Raw genomic sequence first — 15,000 nt, forward strand, 5'->3', positions numbered from 1 at the left:
GTACAGTAACAAAGATATAGTATCCAGTTTGATAGCCATTTAATAAATATTGCTTTTGTGAAGATTGAGTGTCCCATAAATTATTAACAGTTAAGCATCTTATGGACAACATGTCCAGTTTTGTTACTGTAATGCAGTCTACCACTTACTACAATGCCATGAAAAAAAGACAGGGACTATATACAGTACATGAATAAACATGAGTCTGACACTTCTTCAAGAACAACTGGACATTATAGGCTTCCAAATTATACCTGGTGAATAGAGTACAATCTATATAACAATATGGAACAAATGAGCTTTGAATTACTCTTTGTTGCTATTCTTAAACTTGTAATTTCAATATTTTAAATAAAACTTTTAAAATAAACTGTTTTGGTGTAAGTCAGGTCTTATTTATACTCTTGCTTTCATATTCTGATATGAGGTCACTTTAGAAAGTATATAAGGTAATTTCTAAAGATGTAACCCAGAAGCACAGTGGCTTAAATAATTGTATATGGAAGAATGTGACTTCACCATCACCATTGGCCACAGTTATCCATTTAGCCAACCTGAGGAACCAGAGAAAGAAGGAGCTTAGTCGTGGAGTTGACCGAATGTTGGAGTGAACCCAGTGATCACTGTAACATGATTTTAGACATCTTCTGCATAGATGGTATTCTCCCATGCAGAAAAATTATTATCTCAATACCATTCTGTCATCAGTTAGGCCTTTATGGTAGATAGAAGCCACTGCCTGTAGTATAGTATAGTCTGAAATGACTGTACCTGACTAGAAATTTACTGACAAGTCACTTTATCCATTTTACACACAAATTGCTTGTCTTCTACAAACCATATGTTCATGTCTCTCATGACATTATTTTACCAATAATGAGAACATTAAATTGTTGATATGACTGAACTGAGCTAAATCCTTGTCACACACGTAAATCTTGTGACCGGAGTTGACTTTCTGCCAGTTACCACTAGGTGTCCTGCCTGACATTTGAAAACATTCACTTTCAGTGGGCTGCAGTAGGCAGTGTAATGACAGCAAGTATGACAACAATTGCACATTGTCCATTATATGCTGATTAATCTCACTCTATTTGTCAAGATGTAGTGTGGAGAAAGCAAGTATCCAACTTATTAAACCCACTCCACAGAATCTCATTTGCCATCCACTGAACAGGCTCCTGGTGTTACAGGAGTGACATTTCTGTAAGCTTGCTCTTCTAAAGATTATGGTGGATCACTAGTGTTGTTGCTAATGGATGTGTTTTCCTGTAATTGTGAACTGATTTAATTTACTGTGTTAACCCTCTTTTTTTTTACTTGCATGTTTGCATGCTGTGGCCTATCCACTACAGACGAAGATGAAGGTAATAGAAAAACAAACATTTAAGCCATTGCCTGCTGAAAATTTAATTTCACCTTAGTTTGTTTCTATTGTCTGTTTGATTTCGAGTTGAGGCATGGTGGCTTGCGTAGTGTGTTCAGGAGACACGACGTGACACAAAAAGTACACCATGGAAATAAATAGTTTTTTGTTTACAGCGCATCGGTAGAACGAGTCATATGGTTAGACATTACGCATTATGCATATAATTCCGGTTTCCTGAAGGAAAGAAACGCGATCCAAATACAGAAAGCATTTTTTTACTTTCTGGTATTGTTCTGATGAGTACCACTTCATCTTCGCTCTGCTCCGAATCTCACACTTTTCTGTTTTATAAGATCAAAATTACTGGGATCAAAACCTTGAAATTGAAATTTAGTATTTCCCAGCTTATCCCATGTATTCTTGTCTGCTTGGAAGGGGCTTCTGATGATTATCTGTGTCTCCAAGCTCTTTCATTGCCTGGCTTTATCCTAGTTCACTTACCATATGGGTTTTGAATTGCCTTCAGACAAAATCAAAATGCACTGAGTAGACAGGCAAGAATATGATCAGGGACAGTGCCACACAACTTCCTGGTGATGCCAGACAACAGGGCCTGGATCATACAACCTCTTTTCATGATGAGGACTTGGAAAAGGGGTACCATGACAGCAGGAAAGAGAGAAGGAGAGGAAGAGTCACACAGTCTGTAGAGCGAAAGAACGGGGCTAGAGGATTGCAGTGATTTTTAGAGATAATACAATGTTTAAAGTCTATTGAGACTAAAACCCACCCAGCAATCGAAACCTAACTAAAATAATTTTATTATTTCAAAATAATATAACCTGTTTTAACCCTTTTATGCACAGTGGTTACTACAGTGGACAGCTATAATATGTTCAAAGACAAAACATCAGATTGGCATTATTCATAGTTTTTATTTCATAGCTTTCACACAGTATATAATTTTCTACTATTGATTTGTTAAATGCGTGTTTTTTTTTTTTTTTTTTTGTTAAAAAGTCACAAAAACAACACAAAAAACAACCCCATGAAAAATAGGTTCATAAAAAATTTTTCAATTGCATTGTTTTTTTTTTTTCATGCCTAGAGAGGAATACAAAATACAAAGTTTCTCATAATGAATGCATAAAAGGGTTAAAGTCCTTTACATAAGTCTTATCCCATTCATTCCCTATCCTTCATATCTGTGTAGGTGTTTAATTACATTAAAATACAAAAAAGTATTAATGACAAACACAATTGTTACTTTTTTGTAGTGGGACGTAGGCAGTTTGCTCATCATGAATGGGCCCAGAAAGCAGCCTACCTACTGGGATGTACCTTGGAGGAACTGTCCTCTTCAATCTTCAAGCACCAGGCCAAAGGACTGCAGCACTCCACTTCATTCAGGGGTGGTCAGGATGAGAACAGCCAGGGTGAAAACTCAGGTAAAAGCCATAGTACTGAGTCTTGAATATACTTTGTTAGATTGTATGCACACTAATGTAAAGCTTTTCTGATGGGGTCAATCCTGGATGTCCTATCATGAAAGTACAGTTTAATTAATATCATATTTTCTGATACATGCTGATTTGCAACAATGGAGTATAAGGTCATGATTTAAATGAGGAAAGTTCTGGTAGAAGCAAAATACTTTTATTGGATTGTATTGAATTTGACCATGATACCCTTTTTGGTACGTGATAGTTTTCTATACCGCAAGCACATGTTGCATTGTAAGTTAGAAGAATTGGTTGAGGTTTGCTTGCCACACCTAGCGAGTAATGTTACTATGAAGTCCTTGGACAAAACTCTGTGCTCTGTCACATCACAATCACATCAGAAATGTATACTCTTTATGGTTGTTAAAATAGCTATGAATATGTCAGTTTTTTATTGGGGGTAGTTTATTAGAAGTGCTTACTTTGAAATTCTTCTTGTTGTTCTTATTGGCTCTTACTCTGATTTGTCTCTTGACCCCTTCTTTGTCTTTCAGGCTTTAAGATCACAGCTCTGGAGTGTTTGGAGGCAATGGCATCAGGGCTTTACTCAGAGCTCTTTACTCTTGTTATCAGCCTAATTAACAGGTTAGATATTACCAAATCCCCAAGTATGTTGCTTATTTTGATCAAATAGAATTTCTGTTCACAAAATAGTTGTCACACATGTCTGTTTGAGTGACAGTTTCTGAGACAAAGTCTCTTTGCCGAGAGTGACAGGATGCAGATTCATCCTTCTTCAACCTGCTTTAACCTGCTTTTTCCCCTCTGTTTCACCTGTTTTATCCGTTAGAAAAGCTGAGGTGCTTTTTCAATGTGTGCTCATGGCTAGACTGAAAGTTTCTAAGAGCACATTTTGAATTGGGTTTTTGACACAACCTTCAAATTACAGATGTGTGAATTAAAAAATCTGACTTGTGACTGACCTGAACCTTTTCCAAACAACAGAGGATTTTTTTTTTTTCTGAATTAACTCTTCTTCAGAGTTTTCCAGCATGCAAGCTGCTCACATTATGGTGTATGGAGTATGAAACACATTTTCAAGCAAATATGTTGTTAGTAATGCGATATGACTAATTTATATCATGCGTAAGAATGCCCACAATATATTAGGACGATAAGTGAGAATACAACATCAACAACCCTATTTAATACCTCTAAGCTCCCCTGGGTTTGTTATTTGGTGTTGTATTTCTTAGCAATTGAAAAATCTACAAAATCACCCAATATGTTTTACACAGTGTATACATAATGATAATTATTTGCTGTGTTCTCTCTTTTCTCATTCATGTATGCTGTTATGCTGATACTGCAGTCAGCACCAAAATTAAAGTGGCTCACACACACATAAAAGCTAAACCAAATGGGGTATGACCAGAAAAGGGTATGACCTTCTTAAAAAAATAAAAAATAAAAGTAAGGAAGGTGCAGCTATCAAATCATTGTGAAAAAGTAGCATATTACCAATTACCTTAGTAATTATATGCTATGAGCAGATGTTTAATTTTCATGGAGTCCCCATGGGAGATGATGAATTTGTTGTACCGTTTAAAGATTCTGTATTCCTGCAGAAGCTTTTCAGGTGCTCCCAAAGACAGGTGTGAACCTGCAACTGCACAGCAACTCAGTGGAATGATCAATATGATCATTGCTCCACTCCTTACAGCCAATCCAAGCTGTTCCACCATCCCTACTCTCGATGCTGATGTAAAAAGCATTGACATGGTGCAGTAGGACTGTTTTGGTCAGCATTCCTCTTCTTTGTTGCATATTGCAGTGAAGTGTATTCTGCAGCACTGCTCACTGGGAAATGTGCCAGATTAGGCCCCTTAATGTCCAAAAAGAATGCCAACATGATTTTCTTGGGTGCTGATTTTGAATTTCTTAATGGCTGAACCAGACAGATACCTCCACTCCACATTTATCTTTTGCTCTTGTAGTGATGTACCCATGTCTTGTTACTGGTTACAGTTCTCTCCAGAATACTTTGTACTGGTTCACAACCTACACCTGCTGTTGCTTGTGCAGATAGGTAGAAAATTGCTATATAAAGGCAGGCCACTTACCATTTAAACTTTCCTAACCACTAATAAACTTTTCATTCATTCATGATTTAATGGTAGAATCTCACAACTGAGCATCCATGTTTGTGCCCTCATGGATGCATGGATACCAAATATATATATATATATATATATATATATATATATATATATATATATATATATATATATATATATATATATTTATTTATTTATTTATTTATTTATTTATTTATTTATTTATACAAAAAAACATTTCCCACTGGCCCCTTCCTCGGAGCAGTCTCATTCCTACAAGCTTGGGTCCTCTACCAGATGCCTGGGAGCTTGAGGGTCCTGCGCAGTATCTTAGCTGTTCCTAGGACTGCACTCCTCTTGACAGAGATCTCAGATGTTGTTCCTGGGATCTGCTGGAACCACTCTCCCAGTTTGGGAGATACAGCCCCCAGTGTTCCTATCACCACAGGTACCACTTCTGCCTTCACTTTCCACATCTTTTCCATCTCTTCTTTCAGCCCTTGGTACTTCTCAATCTTCTCGTGCTCTTTCTTTCTGATGTTGCTATCACTTGGGATTGTTACATCTATCACTAAAGCCTTGTTCTCTTTTTTGTCCACCACAACTATGTCTGGTTGGTTGGCCATTACCAGTTTGTCAGTCTGTATCTGGAATTCCCACAGGATCTTAGCTCTGTCATTCTCAACCACCTTTGGAGGTGTGTCCCCTTTTGAGTTTGGGACTTCCAGCCTGTACTCTGACAGATTTTGCATCTCCTCTTTTGGCCGGCTTATTGTGCCAGCAGGGTACCTGATGACCGGGAGGGTGTAGGTGATGATCGCTTTGTTCTTCCCATTCAGCTGACTTCTCAGGACTTGCCTTACTCTTTGGAGGTTGTCGTTTTCATTGCGGCCTCTTCGTGGTTACCATTTGCCTGTGGGATTCCAAGGTATTTGTAGCTATCCTGTACATCTGCTATCTTGCCTTCTGGTAGTTCTATCGCCTCAGTTCTGACTATCTTTCCTCTCCTTGCTACCATCTGACCACATTTATCCAGTCCGAATGACATTCCGATGTCTTGGCTGTATATCCTGGTGGTATGTATCAGCAAGTCGATGTCTCGTTCACTCTTGGCATACAGTTTGATGTCATCCATGTAGACGAGGTAGCTGATGGTTCTGGCATTCCGTAGTCGGTATCTGTAGCCAGTCTTGGTGATGATCTGGCTGAGGGGTTTCAGGCCTATGCAGGACAGCAGTAGGGATCTCCTTGGTATATGCCATACTTGATGTTGACTTGGGCAATCGGCTTGAAGTTGACCTCTGGGGTTGTTTTTCACTTTCCCATTGAGTTCTAGATGAAGGTTCTTAGAGTCTTGTTGATCTTGTATAGTTCGAAGAATTCCATGATCCATGTGTGAGGCATTAAATTATAAGCTTTCTTGTAGTAATCCAGGCAGTGCACAGGTTGGTATGTCTGGTCTTACAGTCCCGGGTGACTGCTTTGTCTTTCAGTAGCTGGTGCTTTGCTCCCCTGGTGTTACTACCAATTCCTTTCTGGGCCCTGCTCATGTATTGATCCATGTGCCTGCTCATCTTAGCTGCTATGATGCCTGACAGGAGCTTCCATGTTGTGCAGAGGCAGGTTATTGGGTGGTAGTTGGATGGGACTGCTCCCTTCTGGGGGTCCTTCAGGATCAGGACTGTTTGGCCTTCCATTAATCATTCAGGGTGGGTTTCATCCACTAGTAGCTTGTTTATTTGTACTGCCAGGAGCTCATGGAATGAGGTTAGCTTCTTTAGCCAGTAGGCATAGATCATGTCAGGACCTGGTGCTGTCCAGTTCTTCATAACCGAGACCCTCTCTTGGATGTCTACCATTGTGATGTTCTCCTAAATCCAGACAAGACAGAGGTTATTTTGTTTGGGCCTAACTATGTCTAATCACATTTTCACCCTTGATGACATAGTATTGGCATCAAGTAATACTGTAAGAAATCTCGGAGTTATCTTTGACCAGGATACTTCATACCTCAAAGAAATCTAGCTGTAGCTGTACATCTCCAGAATCCAGTTGACCTGCCCAATGTTCTTGTTGCTTGTTGTTGTTTTGGTTGCCTGCTGTTCTCTTCTCTCTTCACTTTCCACATACCCCAACCGGTTGAGGCAGATGGCTGCCCACTATGAGCCTGGTTCTGCTGGAGGTTTCTTCCTCTAAAGGGAGTTTTCCCCCTCGACTGTTGCCTAAAGCTTGCTCAAATGGGATTGTTGGGTTTTCTGTATCATTTTTTGTATAATTAATCTCTGTAAGGTCTTAAACCTTGTACTGTAAAGTGCCTTAAGATAACTTCTGTTGCGAATTGGTGCTATACAAATAAAACTGAATTAAATTGAAAATTGATGATTACTGGATCTTGTTCAGGAAGGTTGCTGTGGTCTGTTCTCAAGTCCACCAGCCACTAGGCATTGCTGTTATGTGATGCCTGCTTCTCCAAAATGCTTTTCCAGTATTCTTCTGTCTACAGCCTTAGTGGGTCTGTTCTCATGTCATTACCCTTCCACTATGAGTACACCTTGGATTGCTCAGTGGAGAACATCCTCTTTATTCTCCTGGTTTCAACTTCTCTGTTGTATCTCTTCAGCCGGGTAGCCAGCCGGGTAGCCAGGGCTGTATGTTGCTGTATTTCTGAAGTAGGTGGTACTTCTTCTTCATGATACCTTTCTGCAATTCTGATAGTTGGCTAACTTCTCTCCGTGTTGCCTTGATCTTAGCCTCCAACCTCAGTTTCCATGGAGGATACTGCACCTTATGGCGTGTTGATCTTATAGCCTCAAGGATCACAGTTGCTGTGTCCTGTATATCAGCTGATTGGTCTCAGTGATGGTCATAGTTGGTATTGTTTGTAGTTCTGCATTCACATCTTCTAGCAGACTTTCAGAAGGTACTTCACTTATTCTTGGTAACCTCAGGGGCTCCTGGTGCCCATCTTAGCCATGATCTTCAATCTTAGGTCAGCTGCTCTTGCATTAAGCACTGTTATTATTATTGGGGCTTGGAATCTCTGATTGTGGGGACGATGAGATATATAAGAGAGAGAGAGAGAGAGGAAGAAGCACATTTACGGGAGAGAGAAGACACAAAGTTCATGACATGTAATGGTAGCATTTAAATGGATAAAGGATAGAGGAGAGGAGGTCAGTGTATTAGTAGAGCTTCCCCTAGCAGACTAACCTATAGCAGCATAACTAAGAGATGGTTCAGGTGACTACCTGAGCCATCTCTAACTGTAAGCTTTATAAAAAAGGAAAATTTTAGGTCTAGTCTTAAATGTAGAGAGGGTGTCTGCTTCCCGAACCTGAACTGGGAGCTGGTTCCAGCTAAAGGCTCTGCCTCCCATTGTACATTTGGAAACCCTAGGAGTAAACCTACACTCCGAGTTTCGCTGGGAAAATATGGAACTATAGGGTGTTAAGATAAGATTGAGCTTAGTTATTAGGTGCTTTATATGTGAGCAGAAGCATTCTAAATTCAATCCTGGATTTTACAGGGAGCCAATGGAGAGAAGCTTATGTCGGAGAAATATGATCTCTCTTGCTAATTCCAGTCAGAACTCTGGTTGCAGCATTTTGGATTAACTGGAGGCTTTTTAAGGAGTTATTAGGACATCCTATCAGTAGTGAATTACAATAGTCCAGTCTGAAAGTAACAAATGCATGGACTAGGTTTTAAGCATTACTTTGGGAGAGGATGCTCCTAATTTTAGCAATGTGGTCTGTCTTGTCTTGATTTAGGCGAAGCAAATTGGAGGACATCCAGGCCTTTATGCCTTTTAAGCATGCTTAAAGTTTGATTAATTGATTAGTTTCTACTGGGTAACATCTGCATAGCAATTGAAATTTACTGTGTTTTACTGTGTTTGCTAATAATATTGCCTAAGGGGGACATATATAGAGTGAAAAGAATCGGTCAAAGCACAGAACCCTGTGGAACTTCGTGGCTAACTTTTGTGCGCATGGACATGTCAAATGCAGCACTAAGATCTAACAAAATTAGTATAGAGAGAAGTCCATAGTCTGAAGCTAATAGAAGATTGTTAGTTAAATCCTGACTGGAAATCAGTTATTTTATTCCTGCTGGTTATATTTAAGAAACTAACTTTTCAAGAATTTTAGAGATCAAGGGCAGATTGTATATTGGTACATATCATTATATCTATAAATCTTCATCAAACATTTTTGTCCCTCAGGGCTCTGAAGTCCAATCAGCACTCTCTGTGCTCCCTGTTGATTGTGGACACTCCAGGTTTCCAGAACCCACGGCTAGCTCAGCAACAGCGGGGAGCAACGTTTGAGGAGCTCTGCCACAACTACACCCAGGAGAGGCTACAGGCTCTGTTCCATGAACGCACCTTTGTCCGAGAACTGGAGAGATACAAGGAGGTGCTTCTGGATTGGCGGAGACAAATTACAACAAAATCATATATACTATATATTATATATTCATTTACCGGGTCACCTCTAGTGCCATCTAACAACAGAGGAAATCCTGTGGATAAAAAACAACTTGCCAGAACTGCATAAATTGGTCATAAATTGTGATTTGATTGACACAAATATAAACAAACATGAACATAAACACACAATTCACAGCTACAGGAAGCACACGCCTAAAGTTATTGCTGCCCAAGGTGGTTCAAGCAATTATTAAAAAAAAAAAAAAACACCTTTTCCACCCTTACTTTGTAAGTTGAATAGTTGTGTTCAATAAAAACAAGAAAAATCAGGTCTCTTTCTGTTTCAACTTGCTTACAAATATTGTGTTTGTTGATTGTGACTTTGGTAAAGATCAGATTGCATTTCATGACCAATATGTGCACAAATCCACAAAATTGAAAATACATTGCTTACTTTTCTCTCTACTGTTGAAAAGAACAACCATGCAGATTTGCATCTTTAGAAACCGTTGATGCTACAGAACTTGTAAAAATTAACCTAATTTAATGATAAATCTTCCTCCTTTGCAGTATACTTATCGCATATAAATTGTATTGTCTATTCAAATCAGCTTTGATGCTCAAATATAGAAACATTGCACTAATTTTAAACAAAAGCACACTCACGCAACCCAATCTTTAATCTTTGTATGACTAATTTCATCATTAAACAAAATAGCTATATTTGCAATTTACTAATAATGTCATCTTTTGCTAAATCTCTTGTAGATTACTAACCTTAACCTTTATTCCTTCCTGTGTCTAGGAAAACATAGAGGTAGCTTTAGATGACATAGAGTCCAGTACCTCACAGTCTGTAGCAGCTATTGACCAAGCCTCAACTCAAGCTCTGGTAAGCATAAGACACCTCATGGCACTGTTTCCGTTTTAGGCATCTCTGTGCATGTGATGTCAGTGTGTTAATTTCCTATCTGAAACCAGATGCTCCAATTACAGAAGTTATACACTTACAATAGCTTAGCACTGGGTGAGGGTGGGTTTTTCCTTGTGTATCTGATTTCATATTTGAGTGTGATAAGCTCAGAATTATTAGGTAACAAAACTGCATCTAAAAAGACTGAGGTGGTTTATGACCCAACTTGTTCATCATGTAAGATATTTAGAGTCAAAATCCTGTTGACTTCAGTTCTTGTTTTGTTTCCTTTTTTTGGAGTAAATTCAGTTGTTTAGCTGTGTTATTTTAAAGTGCATAACTTTATTTAAGATCTTGAACAAATGTAAAACGGGATGTACAGTATATTTCTTTTATTTTTAAGTTCTTTTACCTCTAAACTGTATTTGGCTTAGGCACTTTCTTCTTCTGTTAAGTGATGAATAATGATTTTTTGATACATTTTGCCTTGATAATATGATTTTTCTGTGACAGTGACATTTGACATTTGTAACTGTATCTATCACAGGTGCGTACTCTGTCCAGGACAGATGAGGCCAGGGGCCTTCTGTGGCTGATGGAGGAGGAAGCTGTTCAGCCAGGAGGTTCAGAGGAAACCATGCTGCAGAGGCTCTTTAGCTACTATGGCTCTACACAAGGAGAAAACAAAGGTAAGCACTCAACCTGTCACTGCCTGGCAAATAAACAGAAAGTTCTTTGAGATTGCAGGAACAACTAACAGCACTGATTATACTCCTGGCATCATAGACAAGTAATGGGAAAATTTCATTTCTGTTTTACAGGAGTCAGTCTGCTGATGCAAGGAGACAAGCCCCACCTCTTCCTGATGGGTCATAGCCACGGGACAGACTGGGTGCAGTACAGTGTTGAGGGATGGTTGAGCCATGCTAAGCACAACCCTGCTTCCCAGAATGCTACCACACTGCTGCAGGATTCCCAGAAGTATGACCACTCAAAGTAGTCTTACAAATAGTACATCTAGTTGAGAATAGAGCCTGTGCTCATTTAAGTATGTGCATTTAGTGCAGTTGACTCCAATTTTTAGGCATAATCAATGCTGTGTTCATTAAACGGCACAACCTTAAGTCAGTTTCTTTTTTTTTGACTTATCACTTTAAATCAATTCATTTTTAACTAAAAGATGAAAACTTTCCTGACTATAATAGATAGTCTTTGCCTCACATCTATTGATCTCTATCTGTACTTTTTTTGTTTTTTTCTGCATTACTTCGTATTAAATCAAAAACCAAATGACTTATACTAAATGGTAAAATAGAAAATTGCATGAAATTGAACATGTTAAATGTCTTTTAAACAGTTTATATATGATTCCCCAGCAAAATTTTATTAATTTACAATTTTACCAGCAAAAGAAATAAACATAGCTGTTACTGTACATAAAGTAAAATTAAATATTCCCAGCAGGTAAGTACATTTTTCATTTAGAATGAATTTCTTCCAATTCAATACATTATCTACCTTAGGATATGTGTCTCCATCTTAAGTAAAATTAAATAAATAAATAAACAAAGACATATCAAAAAACATACTTATGATCCTATTTGGAATTGTTGTTGGACAGTTACCAAACAGTACAGAGAGAGTTTCAAATCATCAGTCTCTGCTGCATTAATTGACCACTCAGACTGCAACTGCTTGTCATTTGTGCAACAGCTTGTCACAGTATAATGTCTGTAGGTGGTGCTCAGCTTACACTCACAGCCTTTGCATGCACAAGTTGTAGCCCATATTATGACAGATGCCCGTTGAGAACAAAACCAAACAAATAAAAACACATGAGCATGTTAGTTCAAAAGTAGATTCATTTTTATTTCAGATCATCATCCAGCCCTGTCTCTTAAAAAATACACACACATTTTATCATACAGCTGCTGTGTTAACCATGTATTTATACTGACTTTATCAGACTAGGTGATGGACTTCTCCGTGTCAGTCAGTTTTGCTTAGATTTACATTTTATACTTAGTTCTCACATGTGACTTAATTGCAATCACAAATATGTTTTGTGGGAATCTTGTGATTGTTAAATTTATTTGAGAGGTAGGCTAACCTATTCTATACTGTTCTATGAATAAATGAAGCTACAGTTGCACTGAGAAATTAAAAATAGTTAAGGTGTTCTGCGGACAGTGGTGAAGGAGTAATTTACAGGACTTTCACACCAGCACGCAAAGTTTGATTCCGGAACTCCTCTTTTTTTCCCATAAAAAAACAAATTACTTATTTTTAAAAGGGTCACCAGATGTTTGTTTATTGGTTTTGAGCTTGAAATGTAAGCAGCTGGTGACAGACATACATTCAGCTCAGCAGGGTTGGTGCAGACAAGTTGAGAATGTCCCACGTAGAAGAAAAATACCCTATAGACATCATTCATTCACAGAATAGGCAAGGATTCATTGATTCACATAATTTTCCTACCAAACATATTTGTGATTGCAGTTTAGTTGCTGTTGAACATTTTAGTAGAACAAGTATAAAATATGATTTTAATCACAACTCACAGACACAGGGAAATCCACCACCTAGTCCAGGGGTCAGCAACCTTTAACACCCAAAGAGCCATTTTGACCCGGTTTCCACAGAAAAGAAAACACTGGGAGCCGCAAATACTTTTTGACATCTAAAATAAAGATAATATAGTTTTGTTTTTTTTACCTTTACATTTTTTTTTACCTTTACGCTTTGTGTCAACAGCTATAGTGTGTTTCTTATGAAAATTATAAAGCGCTACAGAGAAAATTAAATTTCATTCATGTAACGAACACATTTTAAACTTTCAAAAAAAATAATGACAAAAAAATGCAGTGAGCTGTCGTGAGGCATGAGCGGTGTTTGTTTCTAACGTAGTTCATGATGGAGAATAGCTGCTCACATACGTATGTGGATCCGAAGATCGACAGGACTTAAAATGCAGATTTCTTCATGTTTATGTAGGTGTCGAGGATGAATTCCATGTTTCAAACACAAGTTTGTCCGGTCTTGGAAGGTTCTTAGTATCACTCTATTTTTCATTCTGTATTAAATTAAATAATTATAACTTATTTAACCAAGCCACGCGGAGCCGCAATATAAGGATGCCGCAGGTTGCCGACCCCTGACCTAGTCTAATAAGGTCAATATAACTACTGCTTACATACAGTGGCAAGAAAAAGTATGTGCACCCTTTGGGATTATGTGGAGTTTTGCATAAATTGTTCATAAAATGTGCTCCGATCTTCATCTAACTCACAACAATACAAAAACACAATCTGCTGAAAATAATAGTACACAAACATTATATGTTTTCATGTTTTTATTGAACATAACATGTAAACATGTAAAAAGTATGTGAACCCCTAGCCTAATGACTTCTCCAAGAGCTAATTGGAGCCAGGAGTGAGCCAACCTTAAGTCCAATCAGTGTGATGATATTGGATGTGTTCCTGAAAGCTGTCCTGCCCTTTAAAAACACACACCAGTTTTGGATTTACTGTTGCAGCACTGTTGCTACTCTCCCTAGGCGTGGTCGTCCTGTAAATATGACTGCAAGAGAACAGCGCAGAATGCTGAATGAGGTAAAGAAGCATCCTAGAGTGTCAGCTAAAGACTTACAGAAATCTCTGGCACATGCTAACATTTTTGTTGACACATCTACAAAAAGGAAAACATCAAACAAGAATGGAGTACATGGGAGGACACCACGGAGGAAGCCATTGCTGTCCAAAAGAAATATTGCAGCACGTTTGAAGTTTGCAAAAGAGCACCTGGATGTTCCACAGCACTACTGGCAAAATATTCTGTGGACCGATGAAACCAAAATTGAGTTGTTTGGAAAAAACACACAACACTATGTGTGGAGAAAAAAAGTCACAGCACACCAACATCAAAACCTCATCTCCACTGTAAAACATGACAGAGGGAGCGTCATGGTTTGGGGCTGCTTTGCTGCCTCAGGGCCTGGACGGATTGTTGTCATTGATGAAAAAATGAATTCCAGAGTTTATCAAGATAGTTTGCAGGAAAACGTAAAACCATCTGTCCGTCAACTGAAGCTCCACATAGGATGGGTGTTGCAACAGGACAATGATCCAAAGCATACAAGTAATTCAACAGTTCAATTCAATTCAATTCAATTTTATTTGTAGAGCGCTTTTTACAATTGATATTGTCACAAAGCAGCTTTACACAACCAAAGAACAGTACATGAACAGTGAATGTGTATGAATCATGAAATGATATTGTCCCTGATGAGCAAGCTGAGGGCGACGGTGGCAAGGAAAAACTCCCTGAGAAGGCAACAGGAAGAAACCTTGAGAGGAACCAGACTCAACAGGGAACCCATCCTCATATGGGTGATTACATGCTATGTAGGCAGCAGTCCAGTATAACAGTGAATGTCTTTAAGTTAAAGTGGAGTCCAGTTAGTTAATTGCAGGCAGATTTGTTCCATTCCTGAACTATTGAGCGTTGAGTCAAGACCTCCGAGAAACAGCTTCCGACGTCCGCCGAGGCCAAGACCGACTTCATAGTAGTGTTTGACCAACTCCAGTCTCCAAACGCATCCCATAGAGCAGACGGTGGATCCGAGCGACGAGATCTCCAGCCAGAAGTTGGGCATCAGGAGGAGTCAGACAGGTCCAGAGGGCAGAGGGTGGAATGACGTGTAGCTCGACAGAGAGACAGGAAGA

At 38.7% G+C, this 15,000-nt stretch overlaps 1 protein-coding gene across 5 annotated transcripts in view; it reads left to right on the forward strand.

Annotated features, from left to right (window-relative positions):
• Window positions 1-15,000, forward strand: part of myo18ab (myosin XVIIIAb) — a 145,847-nt gene that overhangs the window by 52,573 nt on the left and 78,274 nt on the right. For 4 of the 5 annotated variants that reach the window (XR_003299023.1, XM_026364021.1, XM_026364045.1 and 1 more), the window contains exons 11-17: window positions 1,356-1,367; window positions 2,647-2,817; window positions 3,366-3,456; window positions 9,154-9,346; window positions 10,166-10,252; window positions 10,821-10,962; window positions 11,095-11,254. Coding sequence is in view for 4 of the 5 variants with exons in the window: in XM_026364021.1 (XP_026219806.1) it covers window positions 1,356-1,367; window positions 2,647-2,817; window positions 3,366-3,456; window positions 9,154-9,346; window positions 10,166-10,252; window positions 10,821-10,962; window positions 11,095-11,254 (856 nt within the window). In the remaining variant the exon portion in view is untranslated. The remainder of the gene's footprint in view (window positions 1-1,355; window positions 1,368-2,646; window positions 2,818-3,365; window positions 3,457-9,153; window positions 9,347-10,165; window positions 10,253-10,820; window positions 10,963-11,094; window positions 11,255-15,000) is intronic. The other variant, XM_026364037.1, reaches the window with a different exon arrangement.

The sequence above is a fragment of the Anabas testudineus genome, chromosome 13 (assembly GCF_900324465.2).
Source record: "Anabas testudineus chromosome 13, fAnaTes1.2, whole genome shotgun sequence".
Taxonomy (NCBI): Eukaryota; Metazoa; Chordata; class Actinopteri; order Anabantiformes; family Anabantidae; genus Anabas; species Anabas testudineus.